Source organism: Engystomops pustulosus, chromosome 8 (genome assembly GCF_040894005.1).
Source record: "Engystomops pustulosus chromosome 8, aEngPut4.maternal, whole genome shotgun sequence".
Lineage (NCBI taxonomy): Eukaryota > Metazoa > Chordata > Amphibia > Anura > Leptodactylidae > Engystomops > Engystomops pustulosus.
Window position 1 is genome coordinate 46,510,463 of NC_092418.1, and position 20,531 is coordinate 46,530,993.

Genomic DNA, 20,531 nt, shown 5'->3' on the forward strand with positions numbered 1-20,531 from the left:
AAAAAACAACCCTAACTTGTCTGTGTTTCTCACTCCTCAGATTTCAGCCCCCACCTTTCTGCTTTTGTACAGCTCCTCCCTCCTGCTCCTTCACAGAGGTCACAGCCTGGTGAGCTTACATCAGTGGGAGAGGGAGGAGCTGTACATGAGCACAAAGATGGGGGCAGCCTGCAGTACAGACAAGTCACATGTTGTTTTTTTAAATGCATCCAAACCAAAGTCCAGCCCCTGTGACTACCCCAGGATTTTTCCACGGTGCAAGGAAAACACACAATTATATTGCAATGCAAATGCTTAGAAAAGGCAGAGAGGCATTGTTACACTGTAGGTGTGATGGTCTTCTGCTACCTGTCTTTAGTAAAAATGAGGTCCTTGGTGATGGGTTCCCTTTAAGGAGAAGTGCATCCCGTTAGATGACCTGTCCACACCTTGGAGTCTCCCCTGGGAATGCGAACAACTGAGCAAAATGCAGTAACTGTATACACGCAGATCCAAAAAGAATGTAGGCACAGCTTGAACGGATGAATCCAGTAACTTTAATAAATTCACAACACGTGTCGGCTCAGAACTTAAGCTTGCATCATGTGTGTCACGCATTCTCTGTGCTAGATTATTCTTGGATTGGCCTGTGTATACTGTTCTGCTTTCAACAAAAGTTGACAATTTGGGTCTTTAAAGGGAACCTGTCACCAGGGAGCTCATTTTAAAGGAAACCTACCACTTGTAGTGTCAGGTTTCCGATGGAAATACCGGGCACCAGCTCAGGGTGAGCTGGTGCCGGAGCTTATTTTAGTTAGTGTTTTAAACCGCGGTATCGCGGTTTAAAACACTTTTTAAACTTTATAGCCGGCGCAGGCAGGTACGCGCTCGGCGCTTACCATGCACGCGGCTCTCATTCACTTCCTATGTAGCCGCGCGCACGGTAAGCGCCGAGCGCGTACCTGCCTGCGCCGGCTATAAAGTTTAAAAAGTGTTTTAAACCGCGATACCGCGGTTTAAAACACTAACTAAAATAAGCTCCGGCACCAGCTCACCCTGAGCTGGTGCCCGATATTGCCATCTGAAACCTGCCACTACAAGTGGTAGGTTTCCTTTAACTAAAGACGGATTGAAAAATCCCATTACACCTGTATTGCAAATAGGTCTTTGGGCATTCTCTCAGCATTTTCATTACAATATAATTGTGTGTTTAAGCTTACCTGGATTCCTACCAGAATCCTTTGCTAAATCCAGGGTTTGATTTGGTTGCTTTATTTCAAAATAAAACGTGTGACTTGTCTGTGCTGCTCAATCACTCCTCAGTTCTCAGCTCCCACCTTTCTGCTCCTGTACAACTCCTCCCTCCTTCACTGATGTCCGCTCCCCACGCTGTTAGCTCTGTCCTTGTGTAAGTGAAGAAGCCGGTGAGAGGAGGTACATAAGCAGAAAGAGATGAGGAGTGATTGAGCAGCACAGACAAGATAGATGCTTTTTTTTTTTTTTTAAATGCATCCTAACCAAAGCAAACGCTGGGACTCACCATAGGATTCTGGCAGGGAGCCAAGCAAGTTAAAACACACAATTATATTGCAATGAAAATGCTGAGAAAAGGCACAAAGACATGTGTAATGGGGTTTTGCAACCTGTCTTTCTTGAAAATGAGGTCCCTGGTGACAGGTTCCCTTTTAATACTAGTAACTAATTCTCCAAGGAGCAGTAAGTAGACATAGAAGCTCCATACATAATGTAGTGGCCACCTATGCACACTGCAGGTGCAGCTCCAATAAGTCAATGCCTGGGTAGTTGATGCACTGTGGACAAAACCGTCTGCCTCGGCGGACTTCCATAGCGTCGATCAATGGCAAGGTGTTACAACCCCATGATTACCTATTAATGACTTGTTCTATGCATTGGTCATTAAAGAGGTTTGCTGCAAATAGAGGACCATGATCTCTAACTGCCCATGAGCAATAGCCCTGCCAGGATCTTATAATTAGAAGATTAAGATCCTGGCAAAGCGATTGCTCATAGACAGGTTGAGATCACATGACCCTCGATCTATGATCTTTTTACGGACTGAAATATCTGGCTAACGAAGTAAGACAGATGGCTTCACTTTACATATCAAGAAAGTGGTGAAGAACTTTTAATAGATGAATATTGGTAAATTACCTGATATCCTTCCCCCCCCCCCCACACACTTACACACATTACACAAAATATGAGGTAAAGTGGACAAACCCGTGATGGCATTAGCCAAGAAAACCCTTTCTACTTCGTGTTACTAACCTGGACAACTTGCCATGAAGAACGGTCTTTAATGGAAAGCACCAGCAAGTTTTCTTAAGCCATAATCTAGCAGTCTGTTACTTTTAACATGTTTTGTTCCAACAGATCATCTCATATTAGTGGAGTCTTACTTTTATTGAATTTAACTTTTTATCACAGATGCAAAAGTACTTCTTGGAAATGAAGAATAAGGTTCCCTCCGTGTCGCCAATAGACAACAGTTGGCCAACAAGACCTTACCTCTTTTTGGATGCTACACACAAGGAAATGAAGAGGATTTTCCATCTGTGGAGGGTATGCATTTGATTTAGCCGGGGAAGATGTAATCATCTGGTTTTAACGTTTCCAGTGTGTTCATGTTTAGGAGATCTTGGGAAAATATTTCTTTTCAGACTTGGACTTTGAAAGAGGTGTGCAAGCCATAAAGGGTTTGCCAAAAGCTTTAGACTGACCGATGAAGCCAATAATGATGCACAAGAGAGAATTGCTATTGCACTCTGCCAATACTGAAGGTGTAGGATGCTATTTTATGTATATTATGTATATTAGAAGCAAACAAGGACCTACCATTAGACACTGATTTAATTCGGCAGTGTGCACTATGTGGTTTTATTATGTGTTTTTCCAGTAACTGACAGGAATACAATTATGGATTTTCAGTTTTGCTCAAAAAAATGCAGACTAACATATATATTGTTAGTAGGTTTAGTTAAATATCCCAAGTCACAACACTGGTTTCCCACAAAATCCGCAGTAGGGACACCTTTATGCTTACATTTTAAAGATGCTGCATGTAGAAAGTTGTAGACAAGACAAGCATTCGGCAAAACACTATTGTATGTTGTGTATGGGTGGAAGAGTTCGGATGCTTTAAGGTAAAAGCCACCAGAGAATGTCACTTTCTCTTTTGAACTAGGAGCTGTGGGTGTGTACTACTTCACTAGACTGCAACAGAACACCGTATAAACCACCTATAAGGGCACTTATATGGTATTCTCACAAAGATAGAGCCTAACTTGCAGATCAGTGGGGGTCTCAGATTGCGAAAACGAGGGGTCCAATGTTTGCTCCATAACTCTTATAGAGTGACGAGCCCCTTGTTTTTGCGATCTTTGGGGGTCTCGGCACTAAGACTCCTATTGATCAGCAAGTTAGGCCCTATCCACGGAATATGGCCTAACTTGTCTTTGTGGGGAAACCACTTTAACTGTGTAAGCAACTTCCAAAGTATGACGACACTTCTTGCTGGGTGAAAATTAGATCAAAGCTTTATTTTTTTTTATATATATTAACCCGTAATATCCAAAAATCAGTCTAAATCAGGCTATCCAAAAACTTGGATAGAATTGCACATTTTTGAGCTCTGAAAGCTGTATTTCCAGTTGGACTCCCAGCTGGCAAGTTGGCCAACCGAGCAACCACCATCTTAAATCTTCAACCATTCCACCTGCTGTGACTTCAAACTATAAAATGCAAAGGTAAAAAAAAACATTACAAAAAACATAACATCTCAATAACATAAGGAGGAAGGGAGGGACAGCTTGAGAATTGCCTCAAAGAGGGAGAAAACATTGAGTGATCAGGGGCTATTCCTGAAAAACGTCCTAGCCCTCCATTGTAAGGTATCCCACATTATGCACGTACAGTCATCCTGTTCCTTGCCTCCCCACCTGAAAGTGGGAGGAGGAACATTCAGGATGTTTCCCACAGTGACAAACTATCCTTTATGTTAACAGTAACATCACCGGGGACCTCCCTCTCTGAGCAACATGCATGCTCACCGGAAACCAGGGAAGGGATGCAGTACGTTGCAACTTTTCCTTTATAGGCTCCATTGGCCTCTAATGAACATATAGGTCACTTTGTATTAGGGAGCAGGATGGAAAGACGCAGCTTATAACGCTTTCCAGTCTGAGTTTGACACAGTGGGACACATTTACTTACCCGGTCACATGCATTGTCTTTGAAAGTGCTACTATAAGGCACCGTGCATTATCACCATCTGTTTAGTAATACATCCAAGTGATTGGGGTTGCTACACAATTTGAAAGTTTAATAACATGCTCAGTCCGAATCAGTGGGACTGTCCAGCGGCTCGCCCCCTAATTTGTGCCGCATGGAAGCCGGCGCATCTGCGCTACAAAAAAAGAGTTGCGTGCAACACAATCCCAGCACACACACTTCTTAAATATCTGAGCAAACCGCTTTACGGATGGTGCTCAGTCCAACAAAAGTGTGTGTGCGGTGCTTAGTAAATGAGCCCCAGTTTTGTTTTTTAGCACACGTTTTGTATACTCAAGTTTATACAGTACATTACATTTACTGGCAGTTGGAGGCATCTTTTTTGCCTCAATCTGCCAGTAAATGTAATGTACTGTATAGATTCAAGTATAAGCCTAGTTTTTTAGCACAAAAAATGTGCTAAAAAAACTAAACTTTGCGCAGTGAGCGACAGGCAGCACACACACTAGGAGGTCAACAAGCTGCTGACCTCATAGTGTGTGCACGGCCAGTATACAAGGATCTGCTGCTGACAGCAGTCAAGAAGAGAAGGACCTGCGAGCGGTGTCTGAAAGGTGTGTACAGAGTTTTCTTTATGTGCTGGGCATACTGGGGGGCATGGGCTGGCTATATAGTGGGGGACATGGGCAGACTGGCTATATACTTGAGGAAATGGGCAGGCTGGCTATATACTGGGGAGGCATGGGGGGCAAGCTGGCTATATACTGGGGAGGCACGGGCAGGCTATATACTGGGGGATATGGGCAGGCTGGCTATATACTGGGGGACATGGGCAGGCTGGCTATATACTGGGGAGGCATGGACAAGCTGGCTATATACTGGGGAGCAGGGGCGTCGCTAGGTCAAAAGATCCGGGGCTCGGGCTTTTGCCCTGTGCCCCGGATGTGTGTGGATCATTAGGACACGTCTGCTGTCGGGAAGCTCAGGGCCAGGGTCAGGGAGTACATTTGTGCATCTTAGCAGCATGTGAAAGCCAGCGGCCGCTTACTGCTTCCATCAGAAGACTCTTTCACTTAGCAGCTCTGTGTAGCCTCTGTTCTGCACTGTTCTGCTATTAACTCCAGCTCCTTCTATAACTGTATACCCCCATCCCCCACCACTGCTCCCTGTGCTATCTAGCTCCCACCACATCATCAGCTAATCACTAGCGGCACTTGCTGTGATTCATTTATCAGATCGTCGGGACAGAGAGACCAGGGGGGATACATACAGCAAGTGTGAGTCTCCATGTCCTGCTTACTGATTCCTCTGAAGTCACAGGCTTACCAAGTAAATGTGTTGTGTGAAGTTTGTTAATGTATAGAATCTATTGCAATGTACATGGATATAGACATGCTATGAAAGTGCTAAGGTGTGTTTACATACCTCCCAACATTTGTGAAAGGGAAAGAGGGACAAAATGGCGGCACGCGTAGCAGCCGCCAATCACTCCCCCAATCACTCCCTGGCCACGCCCCAAATTTTAGCCATATTATAATAATAAAAATCATCTCAATTAAAAAAAAAAAAAAATTATCCTCATTGGGATTTGAACCCAGAACCTGCAGTGTCCATGTACAATAATGACACAGCGCCTCAACCAACTGAGCTATAACCTCTGTAATTAGCAAGGTATAGAATTTTGGTAACTAAGAACTATGACTATTATTACACTGTGATACAGATTTAATGCCTTGGTATTTAGGGAGGGATCTTCTCAGAGATTATTGTAATTATTGACCTGGGGGGAAAATCTGTGACAATCTCATAGCGGGGCAGAGGTAAGAAAAACGGGACTCTCCCGGCAAAATCGGGACGGTTGGGAGCTATGTGTGTTTATATGTATATTTGAGCTGGATGTTTATCTGTGTATATTGTACACTTTTACACTGCCCATTAAGTGTCATGATTCTCTCAGTCAAGAAAAATCATAACTATTATTAATCTGTGAACTGACAAAAATCAGTAATAAATCCAAATATGCACTGAACATTGCACTTGAATTATTTCACTGCTATAAAATTGGTGCTGTGCTCACAATGTCATTACTTCTATTGTTCTGAAGGCTCAGATAATCACAACAGACATTGAAGTTAGGCTGAATTCACATTAGGCTCGCATACAATGGCGCACTAAAGAGTAGAAGGGGTGAGCAGCTCTCCATAGGAAATGGCGCAGCCCAGCCATACACACGGGGAGAGATAGAGGATGTTCTATCTTTTTCCCATGTACAGTGCGGCGTGTGGCACAGTACCACTGCCGGGTTACCATAGTTGTCTATAGGGATGAATATCCAGCCACAAAACTGTGAATGCAGCCTTTCTTTCAGGACCAGGTTTTTACAGGATTTTGCATTTTTGCCTTTTACTACATATTTATTTAGATTTTTCTGTACTCCTATGAGGGCTTGTTATCTGTTGGACATAATACTCTACTGAAATCATTTACATTCTATGTCATACTGGGAACTGGAAAAACAATACACAAATAAGGTTTGTTTTCACTGTACAGTTCAGATGACACCTCCCTTTCATTCATTGACTTAGTACAATCACAGAGATATTACATTTCTATAGTTTTGTTACGTCTTACCACCTATGACATTCACATTTTCATGGGTGGGAAAATTGTGAAGAAGAGCCAATTTGGAAATGTATTCTTCTTTTCTGTCCCAGCATTCATATCGTGGGTTAATCATTTTTATATTTTGATAGATCAGGTTTTTTAAAACACAGTGATACCTGTCATGTTCATGATTTTATTTTTATTTGCATTATAGGGAAAAGGGATTTTTTAAAAACTTTATCTTTTTAACTTTTATTTCAGACCCTGTAAGTTGCTTGGATTTAATTTAGCTTCACTAGTCAGTTCTTAAAATATTAAAATAAAAATAAAGAGTTGCCTCTCTCTGCCATCAGCGCCGTACCCCACTAGAGAGTGCAGGGAACTGGGTGACATCACTGCATCGCATCTCCTGATTCCTGCAGCTCAGTACAGTGGCTGGGTGCAGGAGACGTGGTATAATCATATCACCGCACCTCCTCCTTTAGTGAAGAGAGGTATGTGACTGGCATGGGGCCATAACTAGTGTGGGGTTGTTACCTGGTTGGTGACATTACTGGTGTGGGGCATTACTAGCATGGGAGCATTACTGGCCTTATAGCATAATTATTGTGAGGGTATTACTGGCGTGGTGGCATTGTGGCATAATTCGTGTGGGTCATTACAGGTTTGAAGCATTAATAGGTGGGTGTCACCCTGATTAGTGAGAGTCATGTTGAAGGGGTATTCAAGGGAAATTTGTATTTATAGTATTCAACTCTAATTGAGGGGCTATTAGGTGGTTGACACTTTGAGGGGCCAGAGGAAACAGGTAGCAATCTCCCTTGTGGTTTCTGTAGCTGTATATGATAATAACTGTTGTTATTAGCACAAGCACATGTGAATTGGGGCCCATGCCCCGAATCTTTTATGACCCTAACGACGCCCCTGCTGGGGAGGCATGGGCAGGCTATATGATGGGGACATTGGCAGGCTGGCTATATACTGGGGCATGGGCAGGCTGGCTTGCTATATACTGGGTGGAAGTTGTGACCAATGCATTTGCCACATTCGGCTTATACTACAGTATATACTGTATATGGATATTCCTGGTGTATATGCTGATCTTATGAAGAAAATGTAATGTAGCCTCAAGAAAACCTATTTGTGCTAGTATTAATATGTACAAAATTAAGTGCATTACAAGGTTTCATACATACACAGCGTTGCTGCATTTTCTGTGGAAAAGTGTGTTTAAAAAAAAAAAACTTTAAAAACGGTGCAGAGAGAAGTTTCTTAGCTGATGCATAAATAGCATTTTGTGGCAAAACATTTTGGTGTAAAACATTTTTCTGATGAAGCCCTATGAAAGTGGCTGCGGATCTCTCTATATTTACATCTCCATTTTACAATAATTGCTGCTCTGTTTGAATGGGGGATGGGAAGAAATTCTCTTATAGAGGAAATGACAAAATTCCATTCCTGCAGTGATTATAAACTTGCTTGTTTTACAGTTGACATAAACTTGTATAATGAATGAAACTTTCAATAATAAACTAGCAGCTTTCTGTAAGCAAAGTTTTCCAGAAGTACAGTATATTATTGTTCATCTGTACAGTGTATTACAGGGATATTCTAGTTTGGGCACTCACATTCAGTTTAATTAATCTCCCATATATAAACATTTCTTCAATTAGATGTTATTAAAAAAAAAATTACCTGTGTGAAGAAAATTTCTCATAAATGTCGTCATATGGTCCCTTAGAAACAAGACTGTGTCCTTGGATACGGCCACCTCTGCTGGAGGGATTGCACAAAGATCCAAAGGGTGTTTGTATATGAAATGTCCGGGAGTTACTGCAGGTCCTACAGCTGTCCTGTGGTAATAAACGCTGAAGCCTTGTGGTCGGTAGGGCTCATAGCGCATGTCTGGCCATTGCTGCCTAAATGTGAGGTGGTCGTATCCGAGGAAGCTATCTCGCTTCAAAGGGAAAACATGGCTACATTTATGAGAAATTATCTTCATACAGGAACATTTTTTTTTAATAACATCGAATTGAAGAAATGTTTACGTATGGCAAATAAATTAAATTAAATGTGAATGCCCAGATGGGAATACCCCTTTAAATATGTCCCACCAAGAGATCTACTGTATAACACATAGCAGTTGTAAACTGGCCATTATAGTCAATCCTGTCATAGCAAATGTTGTGGTCGATGTTGAAATTACAGTTTAATCTTCTCCTTTACAATGACAACCATTACACATAACCATGTGACTGAAAATAATATATTCTGTGCTACGATGGTTCCTAGCAAGTGAAACACAGCTTCCATGAGGTCAGTAGTATACAAACATAACATCCACTGTGCACTACTACCTACAAGTCTAAGAGAACTGTTTAGTCATCTCTGAAAGATCCGTCCCATGGAAGCATTACTTCTCTTGCTATAAGGGATCCTGGAGTTTGTACACCACCATCTGCCCCCTCTGAAATAAGCTGTGATTTTAAATGATGAGACCAGAAATTGTGCAGACAACGCTTGGCGAAGCCTCAGCTACTGATAGAAGTGTGCGTTGGCTATAGCAAACTTCACTTCCAGTTCGAGTAAAGAGCATAGTACAGGTCCCCTAAAGTTTTTGTTCCTATTGTGAACTACAAACATTCGTCACCCAGTTGTTGAAGATGAGGGAGCATGACATTCCCCCATAGGGGAGTTTTTTGCCTGGGTATCTGCTGGTGGGATGATCTGTTTGCCCGCTCTCCACACCTTCCGGGCAGTGAGATGTATAGGGAGTAGTGTGCCTCTAAATGAACTTTTGAGTACGGACCACAGGGACACCCCATCTAAGTAGGCAGATAGGAGATACTCGGGGAACAATGCTGTCGGGGGTCCGAGCCTCGAAGCCTGGTTAGCCAGATAATTTTTTGCCCTTTCTGGCAAGGCCATCCCTGCATGGTCTTTCAGGCGCTGCAGCTCAGCCAGCTGAAGCTTGGACCTGGATTGGCCCCTGATAAAGGAGATCATCATTGAATCCAGGGAGCTCAAGAATGATCGAGGCATGGATACAAATATGTGCTGTAATAGGCATTTGGGAAGGACTACTATTTTAATTAAGTTGATTCTACCAGGGACTGATAGGGGGAGAGATGACCATATTTTACAATTTTTAAATATTTAAATTATGAACGAGTAAAAAGACTTTAGGTTAAAAAAAAACAATGGCAACTAATAAATGTGACGTACTCTAGCAGCATATCCAAGGCCCGTCATAGTACTTGCACTTTATTTTCAGTGCTATAATCTAAGCTCTACACAGCTATGTTATAAATTGACCTGTTAGATCTTCCTCACTGACTCTGAAATCCCTGCTCTCTGAAAAAAAAGTGTATGTCTGGAACTGTAAAAGTCTCAGAATACTTTACTATAAAATGCCATTAGCGATAACCTGTATGAAAACACTTTTTTTTTTCTCTTTTTAAGTGCAAAAAATACAGGGATCAATTCACAGAACAGAAAAAGTTCATTTATGATGAAAAACTGGAAGCAAGTGAACTGTTTAAGGAAAAGAAAACGTTGTACCCTGCCAGGTAACATGTCTTTGTTAATAGTGTTGATTTGTAACTTGTTAGCCATGGAGAGCAGAAGAAGAGTGAAGAAATCCAGCCATGCCAGTTAGCCTCAAAAAGCTATCGCCAGATTTCTTCACTCTTCTTCAAGTCTTTGTTAAGGCTGCTCACAGAACATTGTGTACTTCTCCTCCAACTGTCCCAGATTTGGTGTGACAGTCCCGCTTTTTCAACTATCCCGGGTGGTTAGGCGAGTGTCCCTGGATGCCCAGCCTCCTCCTCTTCTTCCTGAAATGCGATATTTGCAGTGAAGTGTAGGTACAGGCAGTGCCCGGGTTACATACAAGATAGGGTCTGTAGGTTTGTTCTTAAGTTGAATTTGTATGTAAGTCGGAACTGTATATTTTATCATTGTAATCCCAGCCAGAACTTTTTTGGTCTCTGTGACAATTGGATTTAAAAAAATGTTGGATTGTCATAAGAACCAGAATTAACAATAAATCTTCATTACAGACACCTGTGATAACTGTTACAGCTGGTTATTGTAGCCTAAGGCTAAAGTACAGTAAATTACCAATTACCAGAGGTCCGTTTGTAACTAGGGGTCGTATGTAAGTCGAGTGTTCTTAAGTAGGGGACCGCCTGTATTAGGACTAGGGGGCAGGATCAGCTTCCTGCTAACTCCGTACAGTTCTGTGTGGAGGTAGCACCTCACCTAGATGCATCCCAGCCAAGCCCGGCCCCCACTTCCTACAGTAGATTCAGAACCGTGGCAGAAGAGGAAGAACTGCTATGAGGGAAATGTGCATAACAAATGTTGGAGGGGATGGAGGACAGGGGGCTGCCATAAATTAAGAGGTAGCATTATATGTCGCAGCATTGCATTGGGGGTGTTATTTTGGTCCATAGAGGGGTTGGTCACAAATTTTCACAAATAATTGGCAAGAAGTACTAGCACACAGGTTTCTCTATAAATGGGTTGATGTGTCAATCCTTCCTCCTGGGTATGACTAGTCAGGCTTTCCTATACACCCATATAAATATGCCTGGGGCAGAACATATACACTGATCCTCCTAAATCTTGCATGTACTAGCATATTGAACAGGCAAGTCTTATGGATGTCCAGAAAGATGACATAAAGGGGCTGACAAAGATGCATTGCTGTCATAACAGCATCATCCTAACCACTGTTTTAACTGTACAAATCCTTTAACCTGACAAGTATAAAGATTAACACATACCCATTGTTACACATTCGCTCTTCCACTAGTTGCTGTGCTTCTATTTTATAGGCCTAGTTTCATCCTTTCTACACAATTTTTGTAAATGTATATTTTATCTGGTGGGAGCTACATTTGCAGCTGTGTCCTGAAAGCATAAATGGAGTGGAGTACACATTCCACACTGCTCCTCCATCATTGGACTGTTGAGATTACCGTATATACTCGAGTATAAGCCGACCCAAGTATAAGCCGAGGCCCCTAATTTTACCACGAAAACCTGGCAAAACCTATATATTTTTTACTCGAGTATAAGCCGAGTTTGGGTTTTCAGCACATTTTTTTAGTGCTGAAAAACTAGGCTTATACTCGAGTATATCAAGAAATCCTAAAGTAAACAGCCACACATGTATATTCTACTTACATAGGGATTTACATTGTGATTTCTAGGTGTCTCTTTAGCTCTTGTTATCCAGGACGCAATTAGATATCCAGGTATCAGACATTTATCCCCTATTATGTGGACATTGTCTTTAAAATTTTTCTAATATGCCATTAGTGACTGACTGAAGAGGATCCCGCTTCTGGAACCCACATCAATCGCTATAAATCCTAAAATGGGAATACATCTTCAATCATAAACTGTATTTATCTTTTTTAACTAATCTTTTTCATATATTACAGTGTTGGACAGCCATTCCAAGGAGATTATTTGGAAATCACCAAAAATCCCAAATATAAGAAGTTAAGTGATGCCATTGAAGATAAAATAATAATTGCTGATACTGTGAGTAAGATCAACCGAGCCAATGGAAAGGTAAGAGTGAAATGTTTAATTAAAATTAATTTAAAAAGATCCAATTCTTCTTTCATCCATTTTGTACATTTTTGGCCATGATATCCAACAACTTTCAGCCCTATATGGTTTTAGTGGCCACCCTGATTATCCTCATTTAATATATACAATGCTGTGTGAATGTCCCCCAAGACTCTAGGTTGTATGACTGTTGAAGGTCCATGCCGCCTTATTTCTCCCTCATTCCCATATAGTTATGATGTAGGCCACAATAGTATTGTGAACAGAGGCATAGGATGTGCTCATGCTCTTGTCCGGACTGATCTTGACAGTCTTTGAATATTATTTCTTACTACAGAATACAAAAGGTGAATTAATATGAGGGGATTAAAAGATGCAAATAATATACTTACATACAATCTATAGTATAAGAGGTTTAACCTGGAAAGGGGACTTTCTGACCATTTTAATAAGTCTATGATTCTCAGGAGTGTTTTTCCTTTTCTCTTGGCAGCACAATGTGAGATCCTGATTTTTTGCCTTCACATGGTGAATATAACTGAGCTATACAATATTTTGACCTTCCTAGGCCAGTTAGGCGCATGCATCAATAAAAATAGTCATTGAGAAGTCAGCTATCGGATTTTAGTTAAAAATAGTTCACTATTTCTTGGCTATATCTTTTGTGTAAATATTTTACGTTTTAAAAATTCAAATAAAAACACAGCTATAAATACAATACTCTTAAGAAAGAACACTCCATAATAAGTACGCAATGTAATATTACTATGTATACATTCTAAAGGACAGTGAGTAAAATATACAGCTGTGTATCTGTAAAATATGTATCATATAATGTACTCTCCAGATAGTTCCTGTGTGTACCGTATATACTCGACTAAAAGCTGACCCAAGTATAAGCCGAGGCCCCTAACTTTACCACAAAAACCTGGGAAAACCTATTGACTAGAGTATAAGCCGAGGGTGGGAAATGCATTGGTCACAGCCTCCCCATTTATATAGCCTGCCGGACCCTACCCCATAGTATATAGCCAGCATCAGCCCCTCAGTATATAGCCTGCCAGCCCATATCCCCCAGTATATAGCCAGCCCCCTGCCCCAATATATAGCCAGCAGCGGGGGAAGCTGGAAAGGTGAGTTTTGATATTTTTTCTTTTTACTCGAGTATAAGCCGAGTTTGGGGGTTCAGCACATTTTTGGTGCTAAAAAACTAGGCTTATACTCGAGTATATATGGTATATGGACTTTGATAAGAGACTCTCTATACCAGGTTTACAGAAGGTTAATTGGCAAGTTTCCAGAACACTTGCAGTTGTAACTTGATGATTATGATTACTAATATAAAGAATATTCCACTATCTGCATCAGACTGTTGTCAAACTTGAGGCTCTGAATAAAATCCCTAAGGAAAATGTTGTGGTGGATCAAGATGTGGAACTTGTTTAACGGAAATGTTTCTTCTTTGATATGAGATGAACTGAAGATGTTTTGCTTGTACAGAAAAAATAATCTACTGCTTTTCAATGCTTTGCATGTAATGTTGTGGGTTTCCTCCCACACTCCAAAAACATACTGGTAGATGGATTAGATTGTGAGCCCCATTAGGGACAGGGAGCGATTTGGTAATCTGTGTGTGATATATAAATAAAGGAATTATTATTATTATTTGGTAAAGATGCATTTTAGTGGGATAGAGGATATGCCTCCAGTTAGCTAACCATTCCTTTTACTCCACAGGGAGCAACCAGGATCTTCTTGTTGACCAAGAGTAATGTCATTATTGCTGACCACAAGTCAGGCCAAATTAAGCTGGAAGTTCCTCTAGGAGATGTCACCAAAATCAGCATGAGTTCCCAAAATGATGGGTTCTTTGCACTTCATCTCAAAGAGGTATGTCTGCCCTGTATTGTAAGATCATATACTGCCAGTCCTGGAGATGACGACATCATGGCTAGTCCGCAAATGTCTTCCTGATTCATTACCTGTCTACAATGGGCATCATATATAATGCAAAATAGAAATTCTTTATTTAATAGAATTAATACAATTAATTATTTCTAATTTATTCTATTACAATTTTGTTAAATGGTCTGATGCTTCACAAGGTTTTGGATGTCACTGACTTCCACTAAATGGAATTCTGAATGTGGAGAATGACTGGCACCGTATGCCAAATAGTTGATCTATTGTGGAAGACTTTAACTGGCTGCTGTCTCAATCCTCTTAAACTCATTTGGAATTGACTGGAACTGATGGAAAAGTTGCACAGGCTCATAAGCTAGACAATGATCTGGAGCAGATGTTTCTGGGAACCGCTACTCCTCATCACTGCCCAGTACTTGGCTGTATCTACATGCAGCAATCTATGGTGTTTGGGGATAAAATAAATACAGACCTCCATGAAGTTTGCATTTATTGCCCATCCATGACTTGCTAATGTTCCGGGAGATACCGCAGTGATTTTTTTTTTCCTCACATGACATAGAAGTGTGTTTGGCTTATTACTGCCCTGGTTACGGCTTGGTTTCTGTACCCAAACTCTCACTCTTCTGTATGAATGGTCGCTTTCTTGTGGAAAGACTTTCCAGGAAAGTGTTGGCTATTATTGTGGCAAAAGATGCATGTGGTTTTGGTGTGCTTAATTCCTCAAGTGTAAATGACTGTCCTGCTACTTCTGGCAAATGGGTTTTGCTTTTTTTTTTATACACTAAAACCGTTTCAGCTAGCATTTTTCTGATGACGTAACAAGAAGTAGAATACTACAATGTAGTTTTCTCATGAAAAAGAATTCTCAAATTTCAATCCCCTAGTGATGTTAACACAATACAGATAATTTAATTTACCTTTACTTCACAATTTTACTCATTTTTTTTGCTGTTTTAGCTCCTATCACTCCATGATGGTCAGTGTAAAATTCCAGGGGGTGGGCAGGGACTCTCTATGCAGACACTTCATGATCCCTCTATTTCTCTGTGTGGTGACATGTGGTTAGATTATTAGGGTACAGGTTTATAAACAATTTCATTTAGTTTCTGGACATTATACAAGTATCTGACACCTAGAAAGAGAGATGAGACAGATCGGAGATGATGAGATCCATAGTATGCCTATTGCACACAATGACAGTCGCATTCCCACATCTCTGCTATTCCACAACACATTAGATCTGCTGTGCCTTCCTGCTGTGCCTTCGCAGGTAAAGAACTTATCTGTCTGTAGCTTGTAGTTCTCCTCAGGTGCTGACAGCAGGATGTCAGTGTATGTGTCAGTGTGAGCTCTGTCCCGAAATGCAGGTGGTGGGGCTAGCGTGCAGAGAGCAGAGAGAAACTCGGCTCCACGGCCGTCACAAAGAAATCCAAGATGGCTTCCTCTACCCGAAGTCAGAAGTAACAGGGTTGTGTCTAGGGGCAACTGAAATTGTGTACACTAGGACTGATAGAGACAGGTTGGAATTATATCTGAGAAAAGCTGTATTTTTGTTAATAACTGGGAATTGCAGAATGTGTTATTTGTTATCCCAAGTACATTTAAGAAACCTGACTTTGCGGGAATACCCCTTTATGTATGTTCTGCATGAGAATATGTTGTAAAACATTTAGAATTTAAGTCCAAAAAATTCCAACCATTGGAACTGCAACTATGGAGGCTGTTGATATACAACGTATCCAGATGACAGATAATTATTTACAGAAGACCATATGTAAGCATTTCTATCATGTAAATGAAGCATTCCTAGGTGGCATCTAGGAAAAACCCTTAAAATATTCTGGCTATCAAGGATACTCGTATCCTTTACACTGATACCCATGTCCGGCAATCTTGAGTCACACTGTTGAAAAGGGCCGTGGGCAAGAGTGTGTGTGGGGGGGCATCCTAATATTTAAAAAAAAAATGTAATGTCCAACACCCTAATGCCTACAGTTGAATCTTCTACCAGCAAATGAACTGGGTTACTGGGTCATATTATGTAATATGAAACGTGGCTCTAGCAAAGTTACAGGCAGATGGGGATTTGTGATGTTAAGTGCTGGCTCAGCAGAGGCTCTTTTGGCTTCTGACTCATCAGACTTCCAACATTTTTCCAGCTTCTGTAATTGCAAATTGCCATTAAAGGGCCATTTCTCGAATGGAATTCATTTATTTTCCCTTTTTATACCAAGGGTTCTGCTGCAGCTTCCAAAGGAGATTTCCTCTTCAGCAACGATCATCTTATAGAGATGGCTACCAAGCTTTATCGAACTACCCTGATGCAGACGAAGCAAAAGATTATCATAGAGATTGCAGATGAGTATGTGTATTTATAATTTATTAAACTCTGCGATATGGAACATGTTCAGGAAAGCAAATTCACTCATAGCTGACTGCAAACACTGATCAATTTGAGAGGTTTATATCAAAGCATTATTTGTCCATCTGATCTTGATTGAAATCTTGGCCTTAGTTCTACAACCATCGAGCATATGGGCGCCTGAATGTCTGATTGAGCAATTTTTAGAAAATAATGGAAAAAAAAGACGGTGTCAAAAAGAAACCTGTGGCTGCTTCTTTCTAGTACAGGCAGTCCCCTACTTAAGGACACCCAACTTACAGATGACCCGTAGTTACAGAGGGACTTCTCTGTCCTCTGAAATTTCTGGTAAAGCTTGCTGGATACTTTACTTTAGTCCCAGGCTGCAATGATCAGCTGTAAGGTGTCTGCAGCCTTGGTCCCATTGAAGCAAAAAAGTTTGAAAATCCAATTGTTTTTGTCTGGAGTTACAATGATAAAATATACACTCACCGGCCACTTTATTAGGTACACCTGTCCAAATGCTCGTTTACACTTAAAGGGCACCTACCACCACAAATCTACCTATAAAGGTAGATCGGGTGGTAGGTGGATCAATGGGACGTGAGGATAGCCCTTTTAAGGGCTAATCCTCACGTCCCCGCAATTTTTTGGTAACTTTTATGAATAATTTATGCTAATTTTATTATGCGGCTACTGGGGCGTGGAGTAGCCGCATCTGAGGTTACACGAGGCGGCTACTCCACGCCCCGGTAGCCACTTTACCCCTTCTACTCACCATCTTTGGCGCGCAGCTGCTCGTAGCTCCGCGCCCTTGTCCAACGATCCTGCAGTCTGCGCAAGCGCAGAACATCAGGCCTGCGCCTGTGCAGCCCCGGCTTCGGAGCAGTGACCGCGCAGGCGCGGGCCTGCTGTTCTGCGCATGCGCAGACTGCCGGATTGTCGGACGAGGGCGCGGAGCTACGAGCAGCTGCGCGCCGAAGATGGTGAGTAGGAGGAGAAAATAGGCTACCGGGGCGTGGAGTAGCCGCCTCGTGTAACCTCAGATGCCTCAGACGCCCCAGTAGCCGCATAATAAAATTAGCATAAACGATTCATAAAAGTTACCAAAAAATTGCGGGGACGTGAGGATTAGCCCTTAAAAGGGCTATCCTCACGTCCCATTGATCCACCTACCACCCGATCTACCTTTATAGGTAGATTTGTGGTGGTAGGTTCCCTTTAATTTCTAATCAGCTAATCACATGGCGGAAGTATGGGGAAGAAAGGTGATTTGAGTGCCTTTGAACGTGGCATGGTTGTTGGTGCCAGAAGGGCTGGTCTGAGTATTTCTGAAACTGCTGATCAACTGGGATTTTCACGCACAACCATATCTAGGGTTTACAGAGAATGGTCCGAAAAAGAAAAAACATCCAGTGAGCGGCAGTTCTGTGGGCAGAAATGCCTTGTTGATCCCAGAGCTCAGAGAATGGGCAGACTGGTTCGAGCTGATAACCTTTCGGCAACAGTGACTCAAATCGCCGCCCATTACAACCAAGGTAGGCAGAAGAGCATCTCTGAACGCACAGTACGTCGAACTTTGAGGCCGATGGGCTACAGCAGCAGAAGACCACACTGGGTGCCACTCCTTTCAGCTAAGAACAGGAAACTGAGGCTACAATTTGCACAAGCTCAGCAAAATTGGACAGTAGAAGATTGGAAAAACGTTGCCTGGTCTGATGAGTCTCGATTTCTGCTGCGACATTTGGATGGTAGGGTCAGAATTTGGCGTCCACAACATGAAAGCATGGATCCATCCTGCCTTGTATCAACGGTTCAGGCTGGTGGTGGGTGGTGGTGGTGGTGTCATGGTGTGGGGAATATTTTCTTTGCACTCTTTGGGCCCCTTGGTACCAATTGAGCATCGTTGCAACGCCACAGCCTACCTGAGTATTGTTGCTGACCATGTCCATCCCTTTATGACCACAATGTACCCAACATCTGATGGCTACTTTCAGCAGGATAATGCGCCATGTCATAAAGCTGGAATCATCTCAGACTGGTTTCTTGAACATGACAATGAGTTCACTGTACTCAAATGGCCTCCACAGTCACCAGATCTCAATCCAATGGAGCATCTTTGGGATGTGGTGGAACGGGAGATTCGCATCATGGATGTGCAGCCGACAAATCTGCGGCAACTTTGTGATGCCATCATGTCAATATGGACCAAAATCTCTGAGGAATGCTTCCAGTACCTTGTTAGATCTATGCCATGAAGAATTGAGGCAGTTCTGAAGGCAAAAGGGGGTCCAACCCGTTACTAGCATGGTGTAACTTATAAAGTGGCCGGTGAGTGTACAGTTCCAACTTGCATACAAATTCAACTTAAGAACAAATCTAAGGACCCTATCCTGTACGTAACCCGGGGGCTGCCTGTATTCTATTAATGCAGCGCATCTTCAACACCAACTGGAATGGTAAAAGTCATGTGGCAGGGATTTTAATCTCAAATATTAGACTTATTTAATTTATTAATTCAGATTTGTACTCTGCACAAAGAAAACTAATAGGCAAATATTACAAGAACCCAGTTATAATATGATAGTAAACAAGTGTTTGGTGCTTTTGACATGATTTTTTGCATGAAACAGTGTTTTATACACACTGGTCAGTGATCATGAGAACAAGAGAATGATATATACACAGACATCCTATTTATAGCAGGATGGTAATAACCAGACTGTGAGGCGCGACAAGGCTCTGTTTGTGGCCTCCAGGTCAGAGATAGGTGGTCATGAAGCTGCCATGGGTAAGGCGTTAAATCGCTGCGTTAATTTATTTCCTTTCCCTCTGGGTTTGGTAATGTCCCATTAAAACTGTAATGTGCAAATCTTCACCAGTGTGGTCCTCTCTGGAGATCCATCTGTTGTTAATAGAGGATCAATGTAAGGCTAAATTCACACTGCAGCGCGGGGAGAGGAGGAGGAGGTGAGCGCAGCTCACCCCCGCCCCTCTCCATAGGAATTAATGGCGCATGGCGCCGTAATACGGGGAAAGATAGGACATGTCCTATCTTTCCCCGGGCTACGGAGCGGTACGTACGGCCCGTACAGTGCCGTGAGCCCATAGAAGTGTATGGGGGACGAATATCGGCCGCATATACGTCCCCCATACTGTAGTGTGAATGTAGCCTAAGTCTCTGGAAAGTTTCTCCTTCATACAGGTCTGTGGTGCGACCACATTGGAAGACCTGCAGGAAAGTGCCCCCTTGATCTTATGTACCTGCTGTAAGTGTGGTACAGGTACATGGTCACTCGTGTGAATGTGCTAACATGTTTTTCAGGCAGGGTGAGGTGCTATTTTCTCATGGGGGCATCAGGGCACTCCGGACAACAAGTTGTTTCAGGTTTGGTGACTGCGGGAAGGTAAAGAGGAGGGACTTGCAATACTTCTTTTAGTCTTGTACCTTTATGAAGTTCCATGGGAATATGACAGGGGATCTCCAGTTGTGGGCTGTAAATTCAGCCTTTAGCTCCAGTTAGTGGTTTTCCAGGTCTGTTTTGTTTGAGCAGATATGGCTCACATATAGCCTGACTGTATATAATGGATTGTCTTGTGTGTTTGGGGTGGAAGCTGTCATTTCTCAGGTAAAGGAAATTACTTGGTTAGCCTCAAAAAGGTATTGCCTGATTTCTTCACTCGTCTCATGCTCCATATGGCTAACCGGAAAAAAGTCTATGCTAATAGGTATGTGTGTTCTAATAAAAGCCTGAAAACTGTTATCCAGATGATAATAAAACACAGACTATATCCAGCTAAACTATCGTGCAGCTATTTGTCC

At 42.0% G+C, this 20,531-nt stretch overlaps 1 protein-coding gene across 6 annotated transcripts in view; it reads left to right on the forward strand.

Moving 5' to 3' along the window:
* Window positions 1-20,531, forward strand: part of MYO1B (myosin IB) — a 123,824-nt gene that overhangs the window by 99,889 nt on the left and 3,404 nt on the right. For all 6 annotated transcript variants that reach the window (XM_072120840.1, XM_072120844.1, XM_072120843.1 and 3 more), the window contains 5 exons: window positions 2,428-2,562; window positions 10,297-10,403; window positions 12,288-12,420; window positions 14,158-14,310; window positions 16,581-16,708. In XM_072120840.1, the coding sequence (XP_071976941.1) occupies window positions 2,428-2,562; window positions 10,297-10,403; window positions 12,288-12,420; window positions 14,158-14,310; window positions 16,581-16,708 (656 nt within the window). The remainder of the gene's footprint in view (window positions 1-2,427; window positions 2,563-10,296; window positions 10,404-12,287; window positions 12,421-14,157; window positions 14,311-16,580; window positions 16,709-20,531) is intronic.